This window comes from Carcharodon carcharias, chromosome 13, assembly GCF_017639515.1.
Source record: "Carcharodon carcharias isolate sCarCar2 chromosome 13, sCarCar2.pri, whole genome shotgun sequence".
Classification (NCBI taxonomy): Eukaryota; Metazoa; Chordata; class Chondrichthyes; order Lamniformes; family Lamnidae; genus Carcharodon; species Carcharodon carcharias.
The window spans coordinates 49178623-49192405 of record NC_054479.1 but is presented as its reverse complement, the minus strand read 5'-3'; the positions used below and the strand labels follow the sequence as shown (position 1 = coordinate 49192405).

General features: G+C 48.5%; 1 protein-coding gene across 1 annotated transcript in view; it reads left to right on the top strand.

Annotated features, from left to right (window-relative positions):
- The window catches only part of susd2 (sushi domain containing 2), a 148142-nt gene that overhangs the window by 118275 nt on the left and 16084 nt on the right, over positions 1-13783 (top strand). Inside the window, exon 15 of the mRNA XM_041203058.1 lies at positions 10847-10915. Within this exon, the coding sequence (XP_041058992.1) occupies positions 10847-10915 (69 nt within the window). The remainder of the gene's footprint in view (positions 1-10846; positions 10916-13783) is intronic.

The window sequence follows — 13783 nt, the reverse complement described above, 5'->3', positions numbered from 1 at the left end:
CTTAGGACCGAGGCAGCTAATGGCATGGCAAACAGTGGTGGAGGGTTTAAAATTGGGGATGCTGAAGGGGCCAGAATTAGATCAGTGCAGATATCCCAGAGGGTTGTAGGGCTGGAGGAGACTGCAGGAGTTCACCAAGGCTCCTGAGACAGCACCTTCCAACCCACGACCCCTACCACCTAGAAGGATAAGGACAGCAGACACATGGGAACATCACTACCTAGAGATTCCCCTCCAAGCCACTCACCATCCTGGACTTGGAAATATATCGCTGTTCCTTCACTGTTGCTTGGTCAAATTCCTGGTACTCCCTCCCTAACAGCACTGGGGGTTTACCTACACCACATGGACTGCAGTGGTTCAGGAAGACAGCTCACTACCACCTTCTCAAGGGCAATTAGGGATGGGCAATAAATGCTGGCCTAACCAGCAATGCCATGGAAGAATAATAAAATAAAATTTAAATTAGGAACCGATGTAGGCCAGTGAGCACAGGGATGATAGGTGAACAAGACATGGTGCGAGTAAGGACACATGAAGCAGAATTTTGGATGTGCCGTCAAGCTTACAGAGGGTGGAATGTGGGAGGCCAACTGGAAGTGCATGGAAATAGTACCAGAAGAGACCAGAAGAAAAATTAAAGAGACTGCAGGGCCTCCAGGATTAAAGACATTGTCCACTGAAGGGCTGACTAGGCCTGAGGCCTTGAGCAGGTGAAAGATTGAGGGAGACCCCTCTAGGTACTCTTCCTTAATTTGTATTATTTAGGGATTTCCTATGCCAACCTCGGCCTAGCAAAAGGTTTTACCAGGCAATCCCAGGGAGTAGCAGGTAAAGAGCAAACAAGAGGGAAATGGGAACCCAGGTCCCGCTGTCATCTGAGTGGAGTGGGCGGGAAGCAAGTGGCCAGCAGCAATGCTGACTGGCTATATACAAAGTGAATCCAGCAGTCCGTTTGCTCATTGGCATTTAATAACAGTTCTATGTCTATATCCACTCAACAGTAGATATTATGAAGCAGCAGATACCTTGGTATCATCATTCCCGTCCTGCCCATTTTCATTGTGGAAAATGTATGTAGAATGGTCTAATTTTAAGGCTTAATGTTCTACTCCCAATCTGTGCCTGCATTACCATATCATTAAGGATACTTTTCCAGGAGCCCCTAGTGTTTGCCTGAAATAAGCGCTAGGGCCCTTGAATATGCTAATGAGGGGCCTAACTCTCATTTAAGGGTTATTCTCATAAATGGTGGCAGATCGGGCCTACACCACTCAGCTTTCTGATGGTATACTTTTTGATAAGTATACATTTATAAACTCACTGTTAGGTAAATGCGCTTGACATCTCACCTCTGGCAAAGTAACGGCTGCTGAGTATAGCAGCTCTAAGGAAATTCCCGGGCATTATAGTGAACTTTCTTGCCAAAAATTATATTTTATAAAAGATACTCAAGATAAGACTCCAAGGGGGTGTATTTGGCCTTTAGCAGTTGTGACTCTAATTGGAAAGAAAATCAGGTGGGGGATAAAACAGCCTGCCTTTTGCACTTCAGCCCTACGCTTCTGATCTGTGGGCACCCGGGGTAGAGGGGGGCCTGGAGGGAGGGGGACCTCCTAGTGAACCTGCTCCTGGGCCTGGAAATAAGCAGTCTGGACGATCCATCTCAGCGCCTACCCACACCCTCCACCAGCGCAGAGACACATACCTCTGTGGGATCTAGATCTAGAGCAGACTTGTGTTCACAATCTGGTGGTCACTGGAGCACAGACATGTGTTCACAATAGGAGGAGTTAGGTTCAGCCGATCTACCCAGCACTTGGAGGACTGCTAGAGAAGAGGCATCTGTGAGGCTCGAGTCAGATATCGAGCCTCTAGATTCAGCCTTGCAGCTCATTGTAGAGAGTTAGCAGAAGGTGGGGGAACATCATGCAGAGCTGTTGGAAGCCCTCAACAGAGTGGTATGCGAGTTGGAGGGTGTCTGCCTGCTCTCTGATGAAGTGGTGCCCACATGTGTGTGTATGGAGGTCTCCATGGGAAAGATGGCGGAAGCCATGGAGATCATGGTCCAGCAGAACGCGGAGATGCGTGCAGACCTGCACTCCATTGTGGTAGCCATGGATGAGTTCCTGCAGTGAAAATACGAGAAGGAAATGGGGCACCTCGATGTCTCTCCAGGTATTCTTTCCTCTCAAGGAGTCAGACCATGGACCTCAGGGAGGAGGAGCGGCAGCTGGACCCCCCTGGGTCATCTACTCAGGAATCTGAGACTGTTCTCTCCCTCCGGGTGTCCATTCTCTGTGACTCCCTCAATTTCATCTTGCACCACTGCAGAAGGAGCAGCTGGCCCACAGGAGGACAGCCAAAGCAAGCCAGGGCCCTCAAGGCCTTGAATCTCCAGAGGACGTACGCCAAAGTCACCAGAGGCAACAGGGCCAACCATTGCATAGGCTGTCTCCACCCATGCTGCGGATGTCAGGGCAGCAGCTAAAAGAAGTGGAAGGCCTAGAAAAGTTGGGAATTTTTGATCACAAGTGGTTGGCATTTTATAATCTGAAAATATATTCATTTTCATTGAATAAAGTGTAATGGTGTCTTTCAGCTTCATTTACAGGCTTTGTGAGTCCTCCCCCACATTCCCCCTCTATTAACAGTTCAGCTACACGCAGCCAGACCGCGAGTGATTCTGGAGGGAAAAGTGTGTGTGCAGCAGGGCATTTTGGAACCTTGTGCAAGCACTCTCCTACGCACATGGATCCTTCCTCCATCACGCTCATCTCACTGTCCTGAGCATTTTCAATGCTGCCTGCTGGGGTTCTCTTTCAGCTGTCCATCTGAGCTGACCTGCATCGCAACCCACCCATTGCACTCCCATGCAGCACCTGTGCCCGTCCAACATGAAGCTCCGCTCACGTTCGAGCTGAGAAAAATGGTAGTCATCACGTTTCTGCTCAGATCCCCTGTCCTTTCCCCTCCCACAGTCACTCATGCCCTTTCCCCCCTCAATGCTGACCCCCTGGCATCACCTTCCACCTCCCCACCATCACCTACCAACTCAAACCCTTTTCTTTCCAGGATGTCCAGGTGATCGTGCACATTCCCTACCTGCCTGAGAATCTCACCGCCATCCACATTGACCTCCCCGGCCTCCTCCTTCCCAACACCAGGGTCCATATCTGCCTCCAAGTCCCCACCAATAACACTAGCCATCCCATCTACAGCTAACCTCGCATCCTCAGCCTCCCACCCTTCTGGCTCACTTTGCACTCTCTCATACTCACCATTCCCTCCTACCATGCCCCACTCTCAGTTTGCTCCCCAGGAGGCCGTTATTGACTCCACAGACCCCTCCCTTGCACGTTCAACTGGACATCCCTCCCTTACTCCCTCCTCCACCTTTACTCCTTCCACCCTCCGAACTCCTGCCTCCTCCCAACTCCTTCCCCCCTCCGAACTCCTTCCTCCCCCCGAAGTCCTTCCTCTCCCCAAAGCCCTTCCTCCCCTAAAGTCTGCCCCCTCAGAACTCCTTTCCTTGCACTTTCCTCCCCCATACACCTACCTCCTCAGTTGCCACATTCTCCCCCCATTACACCCTCCACCCCCGTACTCCCACCTGCATCATTCTAACCTCACCCTCCACAATACCTTCATTCCCCCCCTCCCAACTTCACCCCTTCCCACTCCCTAAAACATCTTCCTCTCCCAGTCACACCTTGGACCTTCTTCTCCCACTCACAGCTGGACCTTCCTCTTCCTCCCCCTCACTGATCATCCATAGCAGCCCATGGCAAGACCATGATGTTCCGAAGCAGACTCCAATCACCAATGGAGACTCCCACCTTCCGTGAGCTGCTTCACGGCGGAGCCAAGTGCATGAGAATATACCCAGCATGCGATGCACATGTTCCTTCAGGGTCTGGTGAGCTGTCGGGCTCCAGCATCTTCTGCTCCTTGGATGTCTGCAATCTGAGCAAGGCCCTACTGGTTAGTCCCAACTTCTGCATGTCACATTTGTCCAGACGTGTTCTGGGCTGATGTGTTTTCCCACCGGCATAATGGTAAATCTGGCTTAGGGGGAACGATTCTGGTTGGGCCTTCCCCATCAGTGGGATGCAAATCAGGTTCACACCGGTCTCCAGTGGGATTGGCATTCCGCCATGGCGGTCACCATCGGATGATCCCATTGTGCTTTCACGCCGGCGTGAAACCAAGTTTTTTTTTCCTTCTCACATCCCCCCTCCCCCCGCCCGCCGATGACACCCGATGCTAACAGGGCCATAAAAGTTCTGGCCATGGTTTCCATTCCTATGCCTGAGACTTCAGTGCAGTACTGAGAGAGTGCTGAAGTGTTGCCAGATCATTTTTTAAATGAGATGTTAAACTAAGACCACAGGCTCCCATAGCACTGTTCAAAGAAGAACAAGGGAGCTCTCCCTGGTGTCTTGGCCAACATTTATTACTCAACCAAGATGATTAAAATGGATTATCTGATCAGTACCCCGTTGCTGTTTGTGTGAGTTTGCTGTGCATAAATTGGCTGCTGCATTACATGGAACAATGATGTTTACACTTTAAAGGTACTTCATTGGCTGTAAAACACTTTGGGATGTTCTGACGCTATGAAATGTACTATATAAATGCAGTCTGTGGTTATTCTCATACAGTTTTCCTTCCATGCTCAGTTCTTCTCATTTCCAGAGTGAACTCTGCTAGAACCATGTGATTCAATGCCAAGCATCAAAGAAGAGGAGGATTTTCTACTTCTATTGGTGGTACTGATTTGTTCTGGAGTACGCACAGGCCACCTTGCTCCACCTTACCTTCTTTCCCATTCTTTATGTGTGAGTTTAGAAACGTGTGATCTGATGTGCTATTTAATCACTGGGGGCACCACAGCCAAACCTGACCCCGATCTCCTGTAATGTCCACGTGTGTAGTTTCCACTGGGGTCACTGGTTAGTGATCACGGGTGAGATCCTGTCCCTCCCTCTCCCATCCCAGACCACTGAGGACAAGTCTAGAGCCTGAGCTGTTGCCCCAGTTAAATCATTACTGACTGTGGGTTGAACCTAAGACTTTACTGTTAGTACAGCCCAGTTTTATACTTTAATCATGAGGCCATTAGCAGGGCTGTCTGCTTTAAGGAGAGTAATACATTGAAAGATGACTTTAACAGACTATAATATTCCTGTATATACCATAAATCAATGGGGAATAAATGAAATAATATCATACACTATCATCACATTTAACATTTATGAGCTGACTGTAATTCTGTGTTTGCTGAAATGTTGTTCATTAATCATATGGAGATAACAGATGGCCAGTTTGAAACACTTCTCCACTGGTTCAGAAATAACTTCCCTGCACTGAAAGTATTGCAGCCAAATGGGGAGATCAATGGGGAGAATATTGTGCCCAAGGTGAGTAAGAGAAAAAACAAATATGGAGCTTCCTCATCCTCAGGGTAGTCCAAGATGTTTCACAGCCAGTAAATTACTCACTTTGAAGTGCAGACACTGTTGGGCAGGCAGGAATACTTTTAACCCTTGGTTGTACTATGCATTAGTTCGTGCTAAACCCCTGCCTAGGTTCTTTATCTAAGTGGGGTGAGAGGAGGGGGTTGTGTGTGCACAGTCTGTTTTGGACAAATGGGAACTCTGCTTATGTGGGCCCCTCCGTGATTTGTTTGGAGACTGTTAAGAGTGGTGATGAGTTCGGTGTCTTTCAGACGCTTGTCTAGCCAAATGAAGTCTGTAAGTTAGATCATGAATTCCACAGGTGACTCATCCATGGTCCTAATGTGAACTGCCAGGTGCACCAGCCACAGGATAAAACTATTATGCTTGACAAACCCATTTATTATTCATAAACTAACCCCGCTTACCTAGCTCTTCATCAAAGTCTGGGAATGGGGACTGACAGCAGTACCTAACTTGTATCAGCTTCCTTTTCAGCCATTTAATAGAGGTATCAACCTAGTGAAATAAGGGAGGAGGAAGTCGACATGACTGATATAATTTGTTCATGGCATAACATCTTCTTGGAATTTAAATACTGCATCCGTTTCTGGTGGCACAGATACAGTAATCGTAAAACTGAGAGATGCAGAGGGAAAGGAAAACTGAGCCCAGAAGGAATCATAAAACTGGCACAGGAAATGGAAATGGGAGCAGGCGAAGAGGGTGCAGAAAACCTGGGACAGAGGGAGGCAGAAAACCAACCATCAGTGGAGCAGAAAAGTGGGCACAGAGACCTTGGGTGAAAATTTTGTACCTGGATTTCAATCCTGCTGTTGGGAGGAAATACAGGTTGGGAACCCAAAATAATTAGCTCAGGGACCCAGAGGACAATTTTCAAAGAAGTCTGGCAGCCGGGTCCAATTAAGAACGGTAGGTGGGCTCTCAAGGCTGGAGAGCCAATGGGACCCACCCCCCTCCAGCAGAAAGATCAGCGGCCCCACTGTGAAAGATGGGAGCTGCCGATGTGGGTAGGGGAAAGAGAGGGCACCTCAAAGTGGAGGCACTCTTTGAAGGCTTTTTCAGAAATTAAAAATAAATAGTGGCCACAGCTGCTACACTGTCTTTGTAGAGACGGAACCCCTCCACAGGACAGCCAGAAGCTTCAGTTGTAACCTTCTGGCATTCATGGCTGTTGGGGGGAGATAGGGTTAAAATCAATAAAGCATTGATAGGCCCCTGGTCTGCCACCAGGAAGTTACCTCAATTCATTGGCCGGGCCTTGACCTCAGCAGGGAGTCCATCCGTTATCTGGAACATTCCAGACAGTTTCTGACAATGTGCAATTTATTTGACCTAATTGGCTACCTTCCACTGGCTAAAGGGTAACCATCGCTCCAACACCCCCTCCCCACTAACCCCCCCACGCCCCCGCCCTCGAACCCTGCAACCCAGTCTCAATGTAAATTGGCCAGAAGTGGGACAATGGTGGCATGTCAGCCAGTTATGGGAAATTTGCGGGCTCGCCCACCTCTGGTACCACGTCCACTTTCCTTTGGAATTTCAGTGCCTTATGTCCATTTTACACTGACCCCAATAGGCCTGCACTGGTGTTGCAGTGACTCTCAGGGCTTTTCTTTCGGGTCAAATGTCGGTGCTGGCTGCCCCAGGAATTACTATATGTTGTGGCCTAGCTGTGAACCTATCACTGAGTGTCATCTTTCAGGGTGCTGCCACCACAAGTACTGTTAAAGCTGCACTGCTTGACCTTTTGCGGTGAATTAGCAGATTTTCTTGGGCAGCACATTTTTTTTGTATTTACAGTCATTGCGCATTTTGATTAGATTGCAGTTTTACTTTTGCTTCAAATTTCAGTTTTCTACAGCTTGCATTTATGTAGCTCCTTTAATATAGTGAAATATCCCAAGGTGCTTCAAAGGAGTCTACTCAGACAAAAATTTGACATGGAGTCACAGAAGGGGACATTAGGGCAGTGTAGCCCTAATCAAAGATCAAAGGATTTAAGGAGCACCTCAGAGGAGGAGAGGTAGAGATGTGGAGAGGTTTAAAGAGATAATTCCAAAGTTTCGGGCCCAGGCAGCTGAAGGTACAGCTGCCATTGTGGAGCAAAGGAAATCAGGAATGCGTAAGAGGTCAAAATTGGAGGAATGCAGAGATCTTGGAGGGTTATAGACTGAAGAGGGTTATATAGAGAGAGGGAGGGGGCAAGGCTATGGACAACATTGAAAACAAGGATGAGAATATTAATTGCCTCCCCCTCCCATTTAGGATGGTTTAGCTGAATGTGTATTCCTTCTACCCACTGGCAGGTGGAGGGTGAAGAGGTGTTTTTTAGCTCAGGGCACAAGGAAATGTTTAGTGCCTTGCGTCTCCAATTGAGACTACATAGTGTTGGCCCTTTACATCCAGGAATTCTTCCAGGAGTGTTGAAGACCTGAGATTTGATGTGGCCTCTTCAGTTTGCAAACACTTCCTTCTATGTGTAGACTTGTTTTGTCTGCAATCATAAAGAGATTGATGAAATGGTTTCTTATGGCCTGTCATGGTGATACAATTGGCCAGCATACAAGTACCATGCAGCATTCATATGGGCCTTTAATGACTCTACACAAGTTCCCAGGATGGCAAAAGACATGTGATGCAACAAGGTGTGCTATCTTGCCCTGGTTTTGGAGCGAGCACAGTGGTCTTTAAAGAGAACCTTCCGTATGAGTGCAGCTGGTTTAAGCGGTATGTCTTAGTGTGACTGTGTGAGTATAGGCTGTCAAGCAACCCTATTAAGAGTTAAATGGAAGAAAGTTTATCCTGACCCTTTCAAAAATAAGAGTTCTATCAGCTGCTATCCAATCCTTAAGAATTTGGTCCAAAAATATTGCTTAAGGCTTCATTATTTTCATTCCTTGTTGCTTTTAAAGATCCTAGGTGCTAGGTGAATGGAATAGGTACTTTGATCATTTTAAGAGTACAATATTATTTGCTTACAACCAGAGGAAAGCAAAATACTGTGGATGCTGGATGATTGCAATAAAAGCATAAAAAATTGGAAATACTCACCAGACCAAGCAGCATCTGCAGCAAGAGAAACCAAACTAATTTTTCAGGTCAATGACCTTTCATTAGAAGTGAAAAAAATAAAGATTTGACAGGTTTTAAGCAGATGGAGAGAAAGGGAAAAGGGGAGGGGATGAAAGAACAGACACAACATGGTGGAAGTTAGAGAAAATTAATTGACAAAAGGGCTGATGGTTCAAGGCGATGGAGGTGGTAATGGGACAAGTGAAAAAGAAGGGAGCCATATTGCAACAACAGAATCATTACCCACAGCTGCTGTCTGAAAATGGGAGCAATGGATATGATCTGATATTGTTGATTCTGGAAGGCTGTAAGGTACCTGGCTAAGAGTCAGGGCAAACAACTGTCTCCATCCCATTTTGTGCTGCACTCACCCCTTCCAGAACCATGATAGGGTTCCCCTTGTCCTCACCTTCCACCCCACCAACCTCCACATTCAATGGATTATCCTCCACCATTTGCACCATCTCCAGTATGATGCAACCAACAAACATATCTTCCCCACCCCTTTCAGCACTCTGAAGGTGCTGTGCAAGACCCTGGTCCACCCATAACATGCTTAATTCCTCCTTATGGCACCTTCCCATGCAAGCACAGGAGAAGCAATACTGTCTGAAGGAGGCTGAAGACAGATCAGAGTGAGAGTGGCAGAGAATTAAAATGACATGCAACCGGTAACTCAGGGTCACTGTGCATCGTGTCCCCATTGTAGAGGAGACCATATGGTGAATAGCAAATACAGGAAACTAAAGTGAAAGTAGTACAAGTAAATCTCTTTTTCACCAGGAAGAACTGTTTTGGGCCTTGGACAGTGGGAAGGGAGGAGGTAAAAGAGTAAGTGTTGCATCTCCTTCTCTTGTATGGGAAGGTGTCAGCTGGGTGGGAAGGTGAGGACAATAGGAGCCCTATGGTGGCCCTGGGAGGGAGGGCAAGGAGTGAGAGCAAAAATTCAGGCATTGGGAAGGACATGGTTGAAGGCCCAGTTTTTTAATTAGACATTTTATAGCTTTTCAGACTTAACAGCCTGGATTTGACGTGAAGTTGGTAACCCTGCACACTGGCTGTAAAGTCAGGGGCAAGCCTATCTCTGCAGGCCATGGAAGCTACAACTGCTGTCTAATTACTTGCTGGCAGTTGTGGCTGCCGCCCCCCTGAAGAAGGATGACCAGCCTCGTAGATCTGCTAGCCAATCAAAGGGCTGGGAATTCTTTACTCCCAGCTGCACCACCAGGGGCAGTGGCCACTGCTAAGAATGTAGCAGTCCCCAGACCAGCCACAGTGGAGGAGTCTTGCAGTGCAGATAATTGGAGTTGGGCTCACTGAGGCCCCTGCAAGGGGTGGGGAGGGGCCAATCACAAGAGCCGGGTGGTCTTCCAACAGAGGCAGCTCTTTCCACTGATGTGGGGGTGGTGGGGGGTGGTGGGTGGTGGGGTTGAGGGGCATGCCTCCGAGTGCCACAGGATACCCGGTCAGGAGGGATACCCCCACAGAGCCCACATGGAGGCTGCCAGATTTAACTGAGTGGCCTCCCCAGTTGATGAAATGCCCATCTGCCACAGGTAGAACACCAGTAGTGGCAGGAAGAGGCCCTTAAGTGGTCATTATCTGGCCACTTAAGGGCCCCAGTTGGTCTAAGGTGGGATAAGCTGCCCACCACCTACCTTGCCATCGATTAAATACCAGCAGAGGTGAATAGACAACAGGACCTTCAATCCTCTGCCATCCCCATCTGATTTTATACCCCCAGCCCCACCTCCCAATATATTCCTGGAGGGGATGGAGAGGTCATGTAAAATTGGGGCCAACATTGAGTTCAACAATTTAACATCATAATCACCTCTCCTATTTTTTCAGACAGCAATTGTTGGTGATGACTCTGCCTTTTTTCATCGTCAGCTCTCTAGACACATCTTTCATTTCTTTATTTGTCCCATTATCACCCCCTCTTGCCTTCCACCGGGCACCCATTTTCTCTTTAATCGCTCCTCCTTTAATCACTTTGGCCTTCCACCCTGTAACAGACCATCTCTTTGCTCATTCATCCCTTCCCTCTTTACCCTACCTCCATACTTAATCAAAACCTGTTACAATCCTGACTTTTCCCCCAGTTCTGATGAAAGATCATTGAACTGAAATGTTAACTCTGCAGATGCTGCCTGACCTGCTGTGTATTTTTGGCTTGTTCCATTTAAATCATATATCCATTTTTATTTTCAGACAGCCTAGCTCATCCTTTGTCATTTGATTGAGCAAGGCAACATTATTCATCATTTTTCTTTCTTATCCCTTTGCAGGAAAAAAGCCAAAATGGCTGACACTTCTCATGAGTATCAAAATACCAGCATGGAGAAAACTGAAACTATGTAACACTAAAGAACGAACCCCTCTCCCCCTCACCCTCAGCACGGACATACTCTCTGACTTGCAGTCAGCCCAGCAAACACTGTCTGGGAGATGGATCTCTCTCACTTTTTTAATTTCAGAAGCCTTCGGAAAAAGGGATTACACATTTTTCAGAACGCGTTGGATAATCTTTCAGACAGCTGTGGGCCATTGTTGACAAATTAATTCTGGCTGTGTCCTGTTTAGAGGAATTTAAATGATCACTTTCTATGATGCCTACGTTTTCTGGGCCAGCCAAAATATCCAATCAGCCCAGCCTGCAGCAGTATCAATACCAACCACAGGACTGATTGCTCAGTGCAAGGCTGGCCTGATTGACAGGATTGAGAGTATTGATGCGTTTAGTTTTATCAGTGCACTGATTATAATCTTCAGTCTACTGTTCACCCTGACCTTGCTGCTCCTTCCTCTACTGCCCTGTGTCCAGCACCAACCCTAAGCACTGCCTTTCCCTTGGGAGTGGGAGTGAAGGGACTCCCTTATTTTCCCATTGCACAAAGAGATCCAAAAGTGAAGTTGATCCTTAACTCTTTCTGGCCTCACGATGAGTCCTATTTTCTCATTTTTCCTATTTTAATTTTATTTGGGCTGTATTTTTAGCTCGGCATGCAGGTGATGTCCAACATGCATGAGCTTGAAATAGCGCACGATGACGTCGGGCAAGTGTCCCGCCATCATCGCGCACTTGCGTGATATTATGGCTGGGGGGCACACGCGGGAGTTGGCAGCGCGCCCACCGATAATTAAGAGGACCGTTAAGCCCATTAATAAATTAGTTAAAGTGAATTTTTCCCTGCCCGCCCAACCTTATGTTAGGCGGGCGGGCGAAAAGGCCAAGTGGCCTTTGGATTTTTGAGGAAACTTGTCCACGGCCGGTATGAGGTTTCCGATGTTATTTAAAAATAAAACAAACATTTTTAAATCACATCCTTAACATGTCCCCTCATGTGACAGAGTCACATGAGGGGACGTTAACCTTAATTTTAAAATCTTTATTTTTAATGTTAGGAATCTTCAGCTCCCTGAGGCAGCTCTGTATGCCTTCAGGGAGCTTTCACAGAGCGCACCTGCGCGCATGCGCTGACTTCCGTGATCGCCCTCCTCCCGCCCCCACCCAGGCAGCACTGAGCTATTTCAGCGAGCAATTCATGCTGGCTGCCCGTTAATTGGCCAGTCAGCGTAAACTCGTGGTTGGGGTCCGATCACGGGTGGCAGACCTGCCAGCCGTGCCAACCCGATGAGGGGTAAAACCTCCCCTTTGAGACTTTTGAATAAATCCATCAGCGCTCCATTGGCTCACTCTCCTTCTCAAGACAAGCTTATTCCATGACTATGAATCATGTAATTTTTCTGCACTCCTAGCAGCTTTTGCACTAAGCACTCTAAGGGCAGGTACAGCATAACTGAGTTTTGTAATGAAACTTCCTCTCCACTGCCCCAACTGCATGGGCTGGATTTTCCCATGGCTTCAGAATCCTTTGTCAGGACCAAATGGAGCTCCTGAACACCCACTTTCTGGCAGCGCACCAATGGTGCAGTTTTCCCGGAGGTGGCCTCCTGATTGGCTGCGTCTGTACTCAGTGTCCCATTGAGAATGGTGGGCGGGATCCCAATGCTGCTGACCCAGTCAGAGGGCGCGGCTCTGGAGCCTCAGTAGCCCCACTGGGAGATGTGGACACTGCTGAGGCAGGTCGGGGACCATGGTTGGTGGGGGGGGGGGCGGGGTGGCTGAACACAGAGGTGTCCTCAGAGAGATGGATATAAATTACAAAATATTAGGTGCAAAGCCATTAGGCTCCTTGAATTGAGGGGTAACCTCACCTCTGGTTGTATCATTTGGGCCATGGGTATGGCCTTCCCTGTTGGCAGCCTCGCCTTTTGGGCATGGAGCCTCTAGTTTCGATGGCTGCCCTGCCAGCAGCAGGGAGGCTGTCTCCATGGAGATGATGGCTCCTTCCAGGGTGGGGAAGGGGGTTGGGGGGGGGCGGTGGGTGGTGGGGGGTGATCCTCCAGTGTAAAAATGCTGACAAGTCCTCTAAATTGCAACAAATTGTGGCATTAACCATCTCCAGAGATTGCCTGCCTCCGTGGAACAGGCAGCTTATCCCACTCTCTGCCAGTGGGAATGCATTGGCGGGCTGTGCCGACATGGGTTCCACCTTATTTTCTCATCCCACTCCCTCCCTGCCTCCAAGTCTACTCCCATAGAGCCGGGAAAATTCAGCCCCAGATCCATTCTGAATGACAACCACAGCACTGTGAAACTCCATTCCCCACAACAACTCTCCTTGTGGCCTTTCAGATCAAGAGTGCCAAATTTTTGGAAGTTTTTGTTTTGCTTATGGTCATGCATTCATTACCCTGTGGCTGTCCAAGCTTGTTTCATTCCAAGGACGGAATTTAATGCCCTCCCCCAAAAACAAGTTTGGTGGCTAGGGGCATTCGGCTGGAGTGAGGATGGTGGTTGGGACCCCGCCGACTTCCTGCCTCTGCCCCGATTAAGTTTGTGTCGCGATGACCTGCTTTAGGGCCTCATGCCACCGTCGCTGCTATTTACCCTGAGGCGGGTGGGCTGGGTGGGGGAGCGCTTGCCATGAGGGAAGCCCAAAGGTTGCTTGTCGGCTTCCGGGAGTGGGGAGGGGTCCCTCATTCAAAGGTTTTCAGTGCCTGGTCCAGGGACCTGGCATTGGGAAGGGGAGGCCTGCTGAGTGCACCCCACACAACCCCCACCCCCTGACTTTGCTGCCCGACCTCCCTCCCCCTCCCCCTCCCCCATGATCCTTCCCCTGCGACACCCTCACTCATCAGTGCCTGGGTCCATTGGTGAT